The 17584-nt window shown below is 35.4% G+C and overlaps 2 protein-coding genes across 3 annotated transcripts in view; both read left to right on the forward strand.

Annotated features, from left to right (window-relative positions):
* The window catches only part of LOC107596794 (serine/threonine-protein phosphatase 4 regulatory subunit 1-like), a 16006-nt gene extending 3746 nt beyond the window's left edge, over positions 1-12260 (forward strand). The window contains exons 6-20 of one of the 2 annotated variants that reach the window (XM_016287611.1): positions 554-700; positions 955-1062; positions 2001-2066; positions 2276-2434; positions 2677-2801; positions 4486-4967; positions 5054-5271; positions 5966-6049; positions 6338-6523; positions 6782-6943; positions 8539-8639; positions 8737-8857; positions 9060-9194; positions 10039-10180; positions 11058-12260. In XM_016287611.1, the coding sequence (XP_016143097.1) occupies positions 554-700; positions 955-1062; positions 2001-2066; positions 2276-2434; positions 2677-2801; positions 4486-4967; positions 5054-5271; positions 5966-6049; positions 6338-6523; positions 6782-6943; positions 8539-8639; positions 8737-8857; positions 9060-9194; positions 10039-10180; positions 11058-11203 (2382 nt within the window). In that variant the 3' untranslated portion in view covers positions 11204-12260. The remainder of the gene's footprint in view (positions 1-553; positions 701-954; positions 1063-2000; positions 2067-2275; positions 2435-2676; positions 2802-4485; positions 4968-5053; positions 5272-5965; positions 6050-6337; positions 6524-6781; positions 6944-8538; positions 8640-8736; positions 8858-9059; positions 9195-10038; positions 10181-11057) is intronic. The other variant, XM_016287612.1, reaches the window with a different exon arrangement.
* A 2508-nt stretch (positions 12261-14768) lies between these two features.
* On the forward strand, positions 14769-15414 carry LOC107596838 (40S ribosomal protein S26-like; the record flags this gene model as incomplete). The annotated part of the gene is made up of 3 exons (XM_016287686.1): positions 14769-14949; positions 15054-15184; positions 15313-15414. Coding segments are annotated over 3 exons (348 nt in total), but the record flags the coding sequence as incomplete, so codon positions are not given.
* Between the last annotated feature and the right edge of the window lie 2170 nt (positions 15415-17584).

Raw genomic sequence — 17584 nt, forward strand, 5'->3', positions numbered from 1 at the left:
AGAAAGGAAAACTTGAAATCGCATCATATGACCCCTTTAATTATAGAGAGAAAGAAAGAGAAAATAAGATAAAAAAATTTTTATTGGAACTGCTTAGGGGAACATTTTTCAACTTGCCAGAGAAGGTTTTGGTTGCTGACTGCATGCTGTGCTTTAACTTTTACTTTCACTGTTGCATCTCTAAATTCATACCATTTTATCGTTTATTCTGTAATACTCACAGAGCCATCTAAAAAGCTCTTTTGTAATAGTCACAGTAAGTTTCACAACAATTATCAGATTGCTTGAGTAATGGTCCTATTATTATGCATAGTCATTAGGCTTCCGTTTTTCAGTGAAGACTATGATCATTTTGTGTAGTATTTGTTGTTTAGCCTATTGGTTTGTTAAATGTCACTTCCATGTTTGGCGTCCATACTTAAGAAATGCATATGATCAGTATTAGGTGTTGTATTGATCCTGAAGCCTTATTCAGGGTTTCTTAAACACCAACTAATAATTTAGTCGTTCAGAGAACCCACTGAATCAATTTTGTCTGTGCTTTTTCCTGTAGGTGCGAAAGACAAGCCAGGCTGCTCTGCTAGTGCTACTTGAACAGGGTCTGATGAGTAAGGCAGATATGGAGGGAAAGGTCTGCCCTGTGCTTCTGGAGCTCACTGAACCCAGCAGTGACGATGACTACAAGATCGAAGCAGTTGCGGTGAGTCTTTGTGTTTAAGAGAATGCGCTGCTGATTACTGGAAGTGGAAAATACTCATCGTAAAAATATGTAAGCCATTAGCTTTCATAGCACTGAAAAGATAACAACTTGTTATATTTCCTGTCATAACTTCATTCCATCTATCACGGAATGCTTATCTGTGTGCTGTCTGCATAATACTGTGTTACTGTGTTAATTGTTTTGTGGGTCATGTTTTTGTCTCTGTGTTGATGGTGAATAATGTTTTGTTGCAGATCATGTGCAAGCTGGTGACCATGTTGACTAAAGACACGGTGGAACACCTTTTATTGCTGCGCTTTTGTGAACTCTGCAGTGACGTCAGATTATTTCAAGTCCGCAAGGTAATGGTCCTCTCCGTTTCATAATTTGTGGAAGAGCTTAGAACTGTTTTTTGGAACATGTCTTTGTGGAACATGTTCATAGTTGATGTGATGAACTGCATTGTGTGTGAAATTCATATGCTATACATACAATAATAACCACCAAAAATAAATCCAAAAAGGGAAGTTACTTTAAAATGTGTTTGCAGATGACATTTGTCTATTTGATCATAATACAATGACATTAGAATATGAACTACTGTTGGTTGGTAAAATGTATTAATGTTTTTTTTTGTTTTGTTTTTTTAAAGAGACTCTTTTGCTTATGGAATCTACATGTATTTGATAAAAAATACAGTAAAAGCAATAATATTGTGAAATAATACTACAGTGTATAGCTGTTTTCTATTTGAATACATTTATTCCTGCGATTGCAAAGCTGAATTTTCAGCAGCCAATTTTCAACATGATTCTTCAGAAATCATTCCAATATGCTGATCCTTCAAAAATCGTTTTAACTTGCTGACCCAAACTTTTGAACGGTAGTGTATTTCCCTTATTACCAAAGTATGGAAATACAAAGTCCGTGCATTATTATATTATATCAGTATCATGAGACAAATAAGTAACAATCCAAAGAACACAGTGGACAGAAATGGCTTCCAAAAACAAGAAGCCTTGACACAGTGAAGTTGTGTTCTGGTAAATGCACATGTTTGCGACCGTTTTGTCATTCAAATAACTGCAGTAATAAAGCTCAGGCGTACACTGTGTGGAAGAAGTTGTGAAGAATGTTAATCTACTTTTGCAACTCGTGCTGGGTTGGCAAGAAGCAATGTTGCTTGAGTTGCAACAGGCCTCTGTTTACAACATAACAGAAGACTGAGTTTGACCTCATTGTAAATGTCTAAAAACCTTCTATTACACTTTTTTTGTTTGTTTTTTTTTCTCACCGTCAGGTTTGTGCTGCAAACTTTGGCGAGGTCTGTTCTATTGTTGGCCAGGAAGCCACAGAGAAACTTCTGGTGAGACTTGCTGCGTTCCTCTTGTGCTTGTATTTAAAAACAATACTGCAGTCACATCCAGAATGAATGCATTTAATTATATCTGAGTGCTAGACCCAGAAAACACCGTTCATCTTATAAAGCCTTAAAGTTTGTGTCTTTGTGCAGATTTTATGTTTACACGACATGCAAATGTATTAACCAGCACTCTTTCTTTGTCCTCACCTCAGATGACAAAGTTTTTCGACCTGTGCTCAGACAGTCTGTGGGGTATTCGGAAAGCATGTGCCGAGTGCTTCATGGTTGTTTCAAACTGCACTTCTCCGGAGGTGCGGCGTTCTAAATTGTCCCCCTTGTTCATCAACCTCATTAGTGATCAGTCACGCTGGGTAAGAGCAAAGAAACTAACACTGTGTTCTAACATGCTGTGACTCAGCATGTAATTTCTGTCCTCTCTGAAAGTGAACGTGATTATTTGATGTTTAGTAAGTGAATGTAGGATGTGGAGTAGGCTTTTAGATCAGTGTGATTTCTGACTTTGTTTTTGGAAATCTCTTTACTTTTTTTTTTTTTGTTTGATTATCATTTTTAAAGGGAATGGAACATCTGCTTATATTCTTTTCCTTTTCAGGTACGCCAGGCTGCGTTCCAGTCTCTAGGTCGTTTCATCTCCACGTTTGCCAACCCTTCAATCACAGGATTGCATTTCTGTGAAGATGGAACCCTTTGTGAGATACCGAAGATCTACTCAGAGAGGTAAATGCACATGGTTTCTTTTACTGTGACTGGGTTTGTACGAAAAAAAAATACATGTGTTTGTAATTGACTAGTTGTTGTAGTCAGGTGTCAATCTTTATAAGTAGGCTTTTTTTATAAAGAAATTCATGCTTTTATTCAGCAAGGAGGGATTAAATTAGTCAAAAGTGACAGTGAAAGTTTGCATTTGTTAGAAAAAAAGGTTATTTTTTCCCCCCCTCCCAAATAAAAGAGAATCCTGAAAAAAATGGTTTACACCAAAAAATAAATAAATGAAATAAGCACCACAGCTGTTTTCAAAATTGATAATTGTTAAGATATTGTTAGATTGATAAGAAATGTTTTTGATCATCAAAATAATAATATTATTATGTTTTCTGAAGGATCATGTCACACTAAAGGCTGGAGTAATGATGCTGAAAATTCAGCTTTTGCAGCTTTCACAGGAATAAGTTACATTTTATAATATATTAAAATAAAAAATATAATATTTCATTATATTGCCATTTTACTGTATTTTCCATCACAAAATGCAGCCTTGGTGAATGTAAGGGACTTCTTTCAAAAACATAAAAAAATCTTGGAGACCGCAAATGTTTGAACAGTAGCATAGTTACTACTTTATAGGGCTGGGTTTTGACACAAATTTCACAATTCCATTCGATTCTCATTCACAAGCTTGCGATTCGATTAAATATCGATTATTTTGGATACATATCAGGTACAGTACATGCCAAATTTTGAAGGGAAAAAAAATCTCTCAACTAATGCTGTAAAATATACATGAGAGTCAGTTGGTACTACATTATAATATTGAAGGGTAAAATTGACTGATTTGTGCTGTACAACTGCTTAAATTGCACGTAATGAAGTTTTTATAATAAAGTTACAATTACTTCAGTTTTTTTTTTTTTTTTTTTAAATATACACATTTAAATGGTGGCTGTCATTAAAAACTTGGATGGATTTATTAAAACATAAAACATAAAAGAACGGTAAAAATAAATATAATGAATGTTATATGGTGCATATATTCAGCAAAATGCCCCTCTCTACAGTTTATTTTTCTGGCTGACTCAAGTGTATGGTCACCAAATATGCTTTCTGATGTAAATGTGATGTTATATGAATTTTTTACAAGCTGTAATATTTACATCTTTGCGCGGCTGAAACACTGATTGAGCAAATACACGAGACAGGATATGGATTGTAAAGTTGTACTCTTTATTTTTACTTGCCTTCGGATGTTTAGTCATGTTTATTTTGTGCTGAAACTGGTATTAATGTAGAGAAGATGATCAGTTCACGTGCGCCTCGTGCTGCAGCGTCTGTTGAACTGAGGTGCTACAGTGATCTGTCACTTCACATTAAACAGCGCCAAAATGGCATTTATTGTTTGAATACTGCAATACAATGGACATAAATTGAAATTGGAAACTTTGTTTCATATTAAAAGTACCAAAGCACAAAGCTTATTGCGATTTATTGGATGGGAGGTGCGCTTTAATGTTCCATCCATTAACTGAAAACAGTCTAGACTAATCGATTCTCGGGATTTAAGAATCGATATCGTTTCATAAAAATGGGAATCGATTAAAATCGAGATATCGATATTTTTTTACCCAGCCCTACTACTTTATATTGAATACATTTTTGAAACTCTTTTGCACAACTGTCTTTGTAGCCACAGAAAGGAAGTGACCACCAGCAACTCCAGTAACCGCCGCAATGCCTCCATTGATGGTTCTCCAGACAGTCTCATTCAGCCCCGTTCAGAGCAGCTACAATCCACTTCCGTTCTGACGGGTCCACCATCACATCCTCCAGAAGGCAATTCCTCTACCCAACCCCAAGAAGATGGCACCAGTCTGGGCCACCCTGAACACTCAGGCCCTTTGTCCCACCAGCAGAAGGACGAGTGCACAATGTTCAATTCCTTCAACTTCTGGAGAGCCCCACTACCTGACATCACCCAAGAGCTGGAACTCTTACGAGAAGAGAAAAGAGATGAGGTGATAGAGAAACGAGATGAGACCATGAGGGAGACGGAAGGTGAGGGGAAAGAAGACGTGCCAAGTTTAGATTCACAAGGCCCAGCCACCAGCTCTCAGATCCAGAAGGTTTTGGACTGTCTTCAGCCTCACCTGGATGATCCTGATGTGCAAGGTGATTTCAAAAAGAGCCCATGTTCTTTTGACCTTTTCCACATAAGGACATGGTTATTTATTTCCCTGTGTGCTTTCCACTCGCAGCTCAAGTGAAGGTGTTGTCCGCTGCACTGAAAGCTGCCCAACTAGAGAGTCAGACAGAAGATGCAGATGAGTCTGTGTCAGAGAGTAACGGTTCCACAGGCTCCCCGACGTCTGATGAGCTCAGTGCCATGAGTGAACTCTCACTGACGGACGCACAGATCTCAGACTCACCCTCCAGTTCACCAGTGCTGGTAGACGACTCTGAACACAGCAGTGAGGTGAGAGGACAATTTTATAGTTAGTAAACTATAAAAGTGATTTCAGCAATTTAACTATTCTTACATGTTTGAAATATAAAATGTAATTAATGTAATAATGCTTACAATTTTTAAAAAGTTTCGCTTATTATTATTATTTTAGACTGTCAGTATATGTAATTAAATTAAAAGATTTTATCTGTTCACGGCCCTAATAATAATACAATTATATATTATAATAATTTTAAATATTTTATCAAATATTATAAATAAAAAATAAGGTATTACATTCGATTTAATGATAATTCAAATGTAAAAAAAATATTCAACCATTTTTTTTAAATGTTAAGATTATATTTTACATTTCATTGGTATTAATATATTTCGATTGTTATTATTATTAATAGATATTTAATCAAATTTATTCCATAGAAGTATTTGCTAAGAAAAGCCCCCAAATGAAGAATCTACATGACTGTGGAAAAATATTCCATGTAGTGTCAATTATACAGTTGTAGTCATAACAATAATACAAGGAGAATAATGTTGTTTTAAATGTTTTTTAAACTGCTGCCATTATTTTACATGCCTTTGCAACTCTCCATCTGCATTTTTATGTAAATCTATTTATGCAAATGTCATTAGAAGGAAGTGCTGGCACAGTAAATCTACAGTAGACAGTTCATTATATATGCAGTTGTGTGTGTGCACACAGGAGTCAGACCTAATAGAAAATGTGGAGGGGGACAAAGATTCAGACACAGCTAAAATGTGGGAAGAGGAGAAGTCTAAAGTTCAGGTAATGTCCTGCTCTGCAAGCAGGATTTAAAAAATATTGCATGTCTTAACATAAAAATCTGCTAGCTTTCCACTGGCCTTGATATTGAGGTAGTTGTACAAACCACAAACCTTTAGGTGTTATTGTACCAACTGTTCATTTGCAGTCATTAATTAATTATTCATGACAAAACAAAGCACATTAAATGTACAAAAAAAATCCTCCTTATAAATAACAGACTGTTTCAGACTGTTCATAGTTTATTAAATCTATGATGTTTCCTAACAATCATTCTTTCTGTGGTCTCAGAATGTAATTCCACAGCAGTTGCTGGATCAGTATCTGTCCATGACAGACCCCGCTCGAGCTCAGACTGTAGACACTGAGATCGCCAAACACTGTGCATTCAGCTTGCCAGGTGTCGCCCTAACGCTGGGCAGACAGAACTGGCACTGCCTCAAAGACACATATGAGACCCTCGCTACAGACGTACAGGTTAAATGTCCTCTCAATTTATAATGCTGATGTTATTTGTTGGAAAGGTTTAACAAAACCCTGTGTCAAATTTTAGTACAGTACTGTAACACTTCACTTTATAATTGTTACATAAACCTATATTATTAAAATATATAATTAAACTATTTTATTATAGATTGTTATTGTTTGTCTTTATTTTGTAAATATAAAAAAAATTAGGAATAGACACGGTAGCTTTGCTAGTTGTTAAATGAAATACTATTGAATGTGTTACAGTGGAAGGTGCGGCGGACGCTGGCGTTCTCTATCCACGAGTTGGCAGTGATTCTGGGAGATCAGCTGACTGCAGCTGACCTGGTGCCCATATTTAATGGCTTCCTCAAAGATCTCGATGAGGTGCGGATAGGAGTCCTCAGACACCTGTATGATTTCTTGAAGGTGAAAATATGAAATTTCCTTAATTTGGAAGACAGAATATATGAGCATTTTATACCAAGAGCTTTGAAAATAAATAGCCTATGCTGAAAAAAAAAAGCTTTATAATTTAAGAATCATAATTTCAGACAGTTTTTATTTTTTTTAGTTTATTAAAAATTATTATAAATATTTAATTATACATTTTATGAGCATGTCATGGCTGTCCCAAACAGTGATATTTTAGTAGTTTTTTTTATATACTATTATAGTTTTTTTTTTTTTTTCATTTTAGTTTAAAGCTGCATTCTGTAACTTTTTTTGGTTAAAAATTATCCCAAATCAATATTTGAGCAAGTACATAACCAGCCAGTGTTCAAAACTATCGCATTACTTTAGCCCGATTCACAACGGTCAGTTTATAATAATGTTTTCTAATTTGAGTGGTACAGGTAGGTTTTCGCGGGAAATTCAAGCATGGCATTGCGTCACTTCTGTAAACAAAGAAGTTGTCCCGGCTACTAGGTTATCGCATGTGCGGATGCTGCAGGTGGTGGATCGTTTATAGCCTTTTCTCACAGCATCTAGAATAATTAAACGTATCATTTTGATGCCGGATTGTAATCCAGAAAGGATTATGTGTTTATGAAACGCATGTGACTGAAATGAAATTATTCCAGTTTTAAATATGCACCTGATTACAGATAGCCTGGGATTACACAAGATTTGTATTTTAAAGAGAACCAGTTCGAAGGGAGCATAATTAGCTTTTTGGGTTCAAAGAATTTCTTAATATGAAATTCGAATGGTATGACAATTCGAGATTAGACTGTACAGAAATTTAAATCTACACGCTAATACACTATAGGCAATGCTGATGTTGTTAACATGAATAATTTGAGAATAAAGTATAACCATAATAATAATTTGCATGGTTTGATGTGATATGAGCTAACCGATCTTTAGATTAAATCACCATTGGTAGCGCGATTTATTGTAATGCTTTTTTCCTCAGTTGGTCAGAACAAACGTGGCAGACTTGTTACTTGTTCTGATGACAATATACGGTGAAAATTCTTATTTGGGTCATATATTCCAAGACGTAGGCTAGAATCTGTGATTGCGAATTACAGTAAATATCCACACTGGTGCGGTGACTGATTGCCACACGTACTCCTCAAAACATTAGATTCATCTGCGTTGGAGCGGCGCACAACCCACACAAGGAAGATAAATATATGAATATATTTAAAAAATATATTGCAAACAGCTGCAATTGCAGGTTTTCAAACAGAGATTTCAGGCGAAATTTATGGACTGCAGCTTAAAGAAATTTTATTATGTGCTTTTGTCATTTTTATAAATTTTTCTTTTTTAATAATTCTATATATCTTTTATTTATTTCAGCTTTAGTCATTTTATCACTTTCATCTTAACCTTATTTAGGCCTATTTCATTTAGCTGCTGATGCAACATTTCTCATTTTTAAGTTTTTCATCTAATATTTATATTTCATCTCTATTTTAGTTACAGAAAACTATTTTTAATAATTTTGTTTTAGTTAACAATGGCCTCAGCAACACTGGCTCTAACAGATCTTTCTGTGTCATCTTTTGTAGCTTCTTCATGCCGATAAGCGTCGGGAGTATCTGTATCAGCTGCAGGAGTTCATGGTGACGGACAACAGTCGAAATTGGAGATTCCGCTATGAGCTAGCTGAGTACGTGCTACTTTGTTACATGCATCATTGACAATGTAGCTTTTGAGCTCTCAAGTGTGATCTCACTCTTGTGGCATTTGTCTGTGTCTGTATTTAGGCAGCTCATCCTGATCATTGAGTTGTACAGTCACAACGATGTGTATGACTACCTCAGACAGATCGCACTTAACCTTTGCTCTGACAAAGTGTCAGAAGTGCGGTGGATCTCCTATAAACTGGTGAGTCATGTGGCCTTCAGCTTGTTGTCAAAAATAGCAACAACAGTACAATGACTTTCACTAGCTGCATTGTTTGGGTTTGTGTTCTGCTTTTAGTAACTCCACTGGACTGTATTTAACCTTGGCTCATAGGCTGTTTACACCTAGTATTACCATCCACACCTGTATTTAGTGACAAGTTTTGTCTTGTGAATGTGTGTAGGTGGTGGAGATCCTGCAGAAGTTGTATGCCTGTGAAGCTCATGATCTAGGTCTGAATTTCATTAATGAGCTCATTATGAGTTTTTGCCACTGTCCCAAATGGGTCGGACGTCAGGCATTTGCATTCATTTGCCAGGTAAAACATACATCAGCTTTTTACAGTGTTATCCAGGATTTACAGTCACACCATCTTAACACACTTCTCTCATTCATAGATCTCATATTTTTGATAGTGTTAATTTCAAGTTTCAATAATTATTTAGCATAGAGTAGTACTATAGTTTTTTTTCCCGAGACACTGTGGGATTAATAATTCTGAAATAGATGATATCAGAATAACAAACTGGTGTGCAAATAACTTTAACCAGTCAAGTTGAAAAGTATATTTGTTTGCATATATTTGTTTTGTTTTGTTTTGTGCAATATGCAGCATTTTCAAAAGAGAACCAAAGTCCGACACTGAGGGCTCTTAAATGTTAAAGAGATAGTTCACCCAAAAATGAAAATTAGCCCATTATTTACTCACCCTCAAGCCATCCTAGGTGTATATGACTTCCTTCTTTCAGATGAATCCAATCGGAGTTATATTCAAAAGTGACTTTGATCTTCCAAGCTGTTTAATGGCAGTCAGCGGGTGTTGAAACGCATCGATTCTCTACAGGAGGCCTTTGTTCACCCCCCGCAGCCGTGTGTGGCACTTTTTATTATGGATGGATGCGCTTTATTTCACTTCTTTTGGACTGATGCACTGCAACACCCGCTGACTGCCGTTAAACAGCTTGGAAGATCAAAGAGAAATTTTTTATATAACTCCGACTGGAATCGTCTAAAAGAAGAAAATCATATAGACCTAGGATGCCTTGAGGGTGAGTAATTCAAGGGCTAATTTTAATTTTTGGGTGAACTAACCCTTTAAATCTGTCATGTTATATCTAACAATGTGTGAGAGTGATTAATTCATTTCTTATGTTTCCACGTAGGCCATTGTGGAGGAGGACTGTATGCACATGGAACAGTTTGCACAGCACCTTCTACCCAGTCTGCTCAGCCTCTCATCAGATCCTGTACCCAATGTACGTGTGCTGGTGGCCAAGGCGTTACGGCAGAGTGTGTTGGAAAAACGTAAGACACACTCACACATTATAAAGACAAGTTAGAATATGCCTGCATTACAAGATGCTATGCATGCATCCACTCCTTCATTAGGCCCTCCAAGGGCTTAAATTAAATTAAATTAATGGACTAAAATATTTACAAGTAATATCCTGCACAGGATGTATACTTATTTTTGTCCAGTGAAATGCTTTCTAGAAAGTTGTCAAGTGTAGTTGCACTTGAAGTAAAGGCCAATTAGAATTTAGTTTTTTGTGTTTTGATTTATTGCATAATGGTTTTTTATTATATTTTATTTTTATTTTTGTTTTTATAGCTGTTTCTTCTATTTCATTTTTTATTTTTATTTTGTTTAAATGAAATAAAACTGAACTAAAAATAACAAAATTAGTGTTTTTTTTGTATTTTTATTATGTATTTTTAGCATATTGTTTTATATTTTTTATGTATTTATTTTAAAAAGGGATTCTTTTATTTGAACTTTATTAGAAGTTCTTGTAGTGTTTTAGTTTTTACTTAATGTAGGCTAGTGACCATTTAACTTTAAACAAACTGTCACTATTAGTAGCACAAAAAATAAAATGTTTTTTCTAAATAAGTATTTAGTGTAAGTGTCACTGTTTAAGCATGGGTTCTAATCACCTATATCTGTGCTCTGATTTCAAATGTATTTATTTTAAAAAGGGATTCTTTTATTTGAACTTTATTAGAAGTTCTTGTAGTGTTTTAGTTTTTACTTAATGTAGACTAGTGACCATTTAACTTTAAACAAACTGTCACTATTAGTAGCACAAAAAATAAAATGTTTTTTCTAAATAAGTATTTAGTGTAAGTGTCACTGTTTAAGCATGGGTTCTAATCACCTATATCTGTGCTCTGATTTCAGCATACTTCAAGGACCCAGGCAGCGCTTACTCGGATGAGCTGGAGGAGGCTCTGTCTGAGCTAAGGATGGACAAGGACAGGGATGTGCAGTTCTTCGCCACACTGGATCCCAACAGAAACGTCATGGACACAGCAGCGTTAATTTAGCACCATGTACTGTCCGCACACAAGAACAAGCACCAGCAGGAACAACACTAAACGGATTCACAGACAAGTGTTTACAAATAGGAACTACTTTCCAAGACCTTCACACACGCAATGTATCCTTTATCCTCTCCTGATACGCTCCACATTTGACAGTGCATGCATATATTATGCATTCATACACAAAACGGCCTCATTTATAAAACGTTTCTACTGATATGTAGCTAAATCTAAAATTGGATCCTTAAAATATACAAATGTATGCGTATTTATGGTAATACGACTAATACAGCCTTGCAAATTAATCTTCCACAGTGGTTTTCACCATTTAGATTATTAAATGGTGAGATTGCCTTGTCAAGCAATTACAAATGACAATTACAAACTCGACCTCTCACTTACACAGCCTCACTTTAACCACCCAAACTTACATACACACACACACTTTCAAACACAGAAAAACCATCTCACCTCTCTGAATGGTGCAAAAAAATTTTTGCTCCTTTGTGGCAGCAGAAAGTATTTGGAGACACAAGACACATCTTAACGATGAATTGTGTCGTTTCTCTTCATCAGACCGTTCAGATGCTACCAGCTGCCCCTCCAAAGCTACTTTTTCTCCATTTCCTTTTCTTGTGGATTTCTTCAAACAAAAAGGACTAAGAAGACATAAGCAGACTGACACTGTGAAGTGCTACTAACTCAGGGAGACCTGATATTCAGATTTTTTTTTTTTTTAAAGCTGCAATGTCGCAAAATGGTATCGAGCTGAGCCCAAGTGATGCTGCAGAACTTTTGCTGCATTTACCAACCTCCTGTTGACCTGGCCCTCAGGATCCACCCAGATTGTTGCGGGAAACGGTGTTTAGAAACAGCAAATGAGCGAATTTTTGCAGCTCAGGAGCTGAAAACCTCCCTCAGTTTTTGCTCAAACCTTTTGTAGCTCACAAGAATTTGCTATTGTCTTTCAATACTGACATTTTAATGTACATGTTTTGAGTGTGATCCAGTTGTACGTAACCTCCTCGTCTTCCCTGATTGGTGGAGAGCGGTTTTATTCCTCACCCTGTGGCGATATTTGGTTTGGAATTGTATAGCGGGAGACGTTGTTTTCCTTGTGTTCCCATGTGTGTCTGTGTGTCTGCATGCATCTGTGTGTGGCTGTTTGTCCTTTTTGTTTCTTTCTTCCCCATATGGACCATGTTGAAAGTAGATATATATTTTGTTAGATTGTTATATTTTCCCCAATAAATTCTCCTGTGTGATTTGCTAAGGCACTGACGTCAGTGATGTGTGTCAACTAAACCACTTCAAACTGTCTGCTTATGTACTGATCCAGTAGTTTTTCATTAATGTTACAATATTATGATGCAAGCAACTGATTCGATTCTTTTGCCCCCTTTTATTCTTCTCAGTGTATCATGTTCAAAGATTTTATATCCTAACATTTCAGGTTACAACCTTTGTAATTTTCTGTGCATCTCTTTTAAATACATTTTATGTTTTGTTATTTTTAGTATTCATTAATTAAAATAATATAAATTTGGAATCATTTCTCAATTGTGCTTTTTATTCTGGAGACAGTTCAGCTGGAAATCACCAAATCATCTAATTCTTTTGCACCTTACATATTAATAAAGAGCATTCTTGCATTATTGTAATATTTAAAGTGCAGTTTTATTACATATAACTTAATGAAATATTGTTTTTATACATTTAAGAGAGAAAAAAAATATATAAAAATCATTACGCTCCCCCATTGGACTCCTGCTTAATTGACCCTACTGGCATGATGAAATAATAATAGTAAATTTATTTGGTGTAATCATTATTAATGAGGTTTGTCTTTGTCGTTTATAACAATTATTATATGACTTTTACGCTGCCTTCGCCATCAACTCAGATATCCTTCCGCAGTAAACTAGTTCCCTGTTGAATAAATTAGCCCCCGTATCATAGTGATATATATATATATATATATATATATATATATATAGTATTTCAGAAGGCGGGCCTTCATTTGATACAGGAACTATTCGAGCCATTCGTGCCAGACTGGGGAGAGAGGTGTAATGTAAAATATGTGAAAAATAATCACAACAATAAACTGTTGTTTTTCGAACAACCTAGCATGAGAGCCTGTTCTAGTACACCCCCAAAACAAAATCGAGACTTTGTAAAAGAGCATAATAGGACCCCTTTAAAATTGTGATTTACTGATTGGTTATTTATTTACACTGAAAATAAATAAAATGAACTTTTAAATCGAGATGTAAAAGTGGTTCCCATAGTAATGGAAAAATCCTGGAAATACAGTTTTTTAGAAATGTACTATTTCCTGATATTTCCAGGATTGTACATACAATTTTTTTTTTTTTTCAGTTTATTTTATTTTTCGTTCTTTCTTTCGGATCATTTATATATACATATGTGTGTTTTTATTCACATCTTATTTTTTATAATCTCTGTTGTCTCTACTGGAAGCTTGTGAAACCAAAACAATTTCCTTGTATGCAAACATACAGAAAGCTCTTTCTGACATCTGATTTGTTATTATGCAAACTGCATACAGAGCTCATATTTAATTTACATTTTTTTATTTTATTTTTATTTTTTACAGTTTTCCATTTTAATTTTATAATTTTTGTAAATGTGAAAAATGTGAATTTCTGATCAATTAAAATTAATAATAGTAATTGCATTTTAGCATAAGCAAGAGATGGTTCTCCTGGAATAGGTTTGTGTAAAAATTACATTTATATTATGAAGTTTTTAAATTATGAACAATTCATTGGGCAGATGCTGGCAGCTGTCATGTTGAATTGAATCTATAATCCTTTTTTTTTTTTTTAAGGATTTTTAAGGTTTTTTTTTATTATTGCAATTGAAAAAATAACAACAGTTAGGAAATAACATGGGGCTAACGGACATCATCACATGAAGTTAGACAAGTTACACAAATTAACAGAATATACCAATGATAAGAAGAAGAAAAAAAGAAAGAAAGGAAAGTCTTTTAAAGATAGCTTACAATAGATTTTGTTACAGCAGGAAAAAATTAACATGGTAACTTCTGACCAAAAAGACTTGGTGAATGGGCAATGATAAAACATATGTAGAATAGATTCTTCATCGGTATTACAAAATGAACACATTGAGGATATATTCTCAGAGAATCTAGAAGGGTAGTATCTATGAGCAATTTTGAAATGGAGTTCTTTCATTTTACTTGGGATAAATAGCCTGTGAGGAAAGGTCCATAAGTTTTTTAATTCAGAATCATTTAGATTGTGCTTTAGAGGGGCATCCTGGAGTTGAAGAAAGAGCATTTCTAATAAAAAAGTGATTGCATTTTTTATCTAATACATAAACACCATTAAATGCAAGTGTAGGAAAATGGTTGTTTACACAGCCATAACATAAATGCGCTTTAAACAACATTTTTAAACTGACAGGGATACTTTTAGTCACCTTATTAAAATCTCTTAGTGAGATTGATGCACCTTTCAAAAACACAAAATCAGTGAATCTATTCTCCTAATGATTCAATATTTCCGTTTTTAATTGACAGACTAAGAAGAGAAGGAACAACGGACGTGCAAAGAAGGGCCGTGGTCATGTCCAGCCCATCCGCTGCACCAACTGTGCCCGCTGTGTTCCCAAGGACAAGGCCATCAAGAAGTTTGTCATCAGGAACATTGTGGAGGCCGCCGCTGTGAGGGACATCTCCGAAGCGAGTGTGTTTGACTGTAAGTGACTGCTTTAACTACCAAAACATTGTCAAAGTCTTAATGTGTGCTGTTCTGTGTAATTTCAAATTCTTTTTTATGTCCCTATTCCTCCTCCTGTGTAGCATACGTATTACCCAAGCTGTACGTGAAGCTGCATTACTGTGTTAGCTGTGCCATCCACAGCAAGGTGGTGAGAAACAGATCCCAGGAGGCCCGCAAGGACCGAACACCACCTCCCCGCTTCAGGCCTAGTGTAAGTACAATCAAATTCTGTTGTGGGAAAGTTTAGAATTATTAGTAGGGTTAAAGTGCATGCGTTGTATTTTGTTACTTGGTGTTTAATGTGCATCTCAGCATTTTCGTTGTCCTTTTTTCCTGCAGGGTGCTGCACCCAGAGCTCCTGCAAAGCCCATGTGAAGCAAATCAACGGTCACATTCTGTGCATTTTTATGCAGAAAAATAAAAAAAATATGTAAAACAGGTCGTGGTGTTTCATTGGTTTGATTGTTGCTGCATGATGGTTTGAGTGCATTTGTTACTGCTGTGTAGTTTGAGTTTGGATCTCTCTCCACTTTAATTCTAAATCCTTCACTTTTTATCTTATAATCAATCTTTAAACTTATTTATTAATCATTTTCTCTTATTATAATAGATAAACATATGCCCAATATTATTTTACATTAAAAAAAAATTGTTTTGAGGTCATAATATTAATTGAACTAATTTGAACAGTCAGTGTAACAACCTTGTTTGCATTTTTTTGACACACTCATTAGAACATTATTTTTCAAATAAAAATACCTTAAAGAAATAATATGGCTGTATTAATACTTAATTTATTTCAGTTAATATTTCCCTTATATGGCCTTAATTGTTTTAGCTGTTAGGAATAATAAAAGCAAAAGTGTTTAGTGATAGCTACATTGCAATTATATGAAATCTTAAAAGTAATATGTACTGAATATATTAAAGATAAGCTAATTATCTGATGTTTTAAGATACTTCAATGAAATAACATTCATAATTTAAATAACTGCTCATCTGAATAAATGTCATCCATCCAGCTTGTTGCTAGTTTAAATTATTCATAAAGAACAGGATAGACTCCATGTTATGATCTTAAAACTATATGCATAAGGTAACACCTTATATTTATATAAACTCAGGGTGTACTAAATTCAGGATTGTACAACTGCGGCTCTAACCTTATAACAGTCAGTCAGAGTATGTCATAATCTGAAGATTGTGACTTCAAGATTTTCTGCATATAATAAGTAATATACCCGTATGTTATATAAATATTTGCATGTGCACTTGTAAATGCACATACTTGCATCCAAACATCTTTAGTCACTCTCAGATGGAAAAGTAACACTTAAAAGTCCAGTGATTTTAAATGGGTTCATTAAATCAATTAAATTGTCCCATATACAGTTTAAATGAGTAAAACTACAGAATAAATAACATTACATTTTCTTATGAAAAAGTATTTCAAAGAAATAAAGCCATGTTAGATGTTTTTTTGTCAGCATGGTGTAGCACTATTGTACTTATTTGCCATCTGTTACTGTAGGATTTTGAAAAGTGCTGAGTGTCCCTAAGTCCCAGTGATCTTCTTAGTGAGGTGTGAGTTCATAATCAGCCTGCCGTATTCAGCCAGAGACACACAACAGCCTTGACGAGGACAATGGAAATGAACCAACTCAATTAAAACGGCTACAGCTAGTTTCATTCAAGTCATTTAAATAAGGCATACTTTGTATTTTCTCAAACTTCAGGTATTAAAAGAGACTGAAAACTAAGTAAGCTGCTGCCAATTCAATTACTTCAGGCTTTATTCTTCGGCTGCGGCCAGGGAAGACCAACAAAAGAGGACGCGCCGGGAAGAGGCCTGTCTCCACAAGTTGGAAACTTCATTACAAAAGCTATTTCCAAAGGCCTGACTTTTGGAGTGCATTAAGCAGGATGGCAGAAGGTGACGGAGCTGTGGAGCAGCAGGAGATGGAGACACAGGAGATAAACAGTGATGAGGAAGCCCTCCTCCATTTCAGCAAATACAGCGAGGCTCGGGCCTCAGTGCCATGGGAGCAACGCACATACAAAGAGAGGGTGCTCTACCACATCGATCGGATCTTCCTGAGTGTTATGGTACTCTTTTTGCTGGTGCTCTTTGGAGAATTCCTGTATAAGATCTGGTATGTGACCAGCTGGAGGAAAACCCTGGAGTTTATTCTGGAAACTGTGTCCTACCTCTTTACACAAGAGAAGGATGAAGAGCTAATAGAACTGTAGACGCACATTTGTTTTCCTTGATCAGAGTTGCACTGCTTTCTACATTAAGATGGAGCTGAAATGGAACCTTATTCTTGGACCCTTTCATTAAAATATGAAAGATTGTGTTAATTATTACCTGTATAATTGTGAAATCTGTTTAATATTCTGAGTCAGTGTTTGTGATTGCTGTGTTTGCCATTGTGAGCTTTTGTTACTGTAAATAAAAAGCTTCTATGTCTATTCATTTCGTATTCCATTAATGTGGTCATGCCAGGAGCTGTTTGTTTTACTTACTAAATAGGTGCTATTCTAGGGTGACCATACGTGCCATTTTCCCAGGACGCGTCCTGGCCAGGATTTCTATATTGCCTAAAATATC

The sequence above is a fragment of the Sinocyclocheilus grahami genome, unplaced genomic scaffold, assembly GCF_001515645.1.
Source record: "Sinocyclocheilus grahami isolate Dianchi unplaced genomic scaffold, SAMN03320097.WGS_v1.1 scaffold223.1, whole genome shotgun sequence".
Taxonomy (NCBI): domain Eukaryota; kingdom Metazoa; phylum Chordata; class Actinopteri; order Cypriniformes; family Cyprinidae; genus Sinocyclocheilus; species Sinocyclocheilus grahami.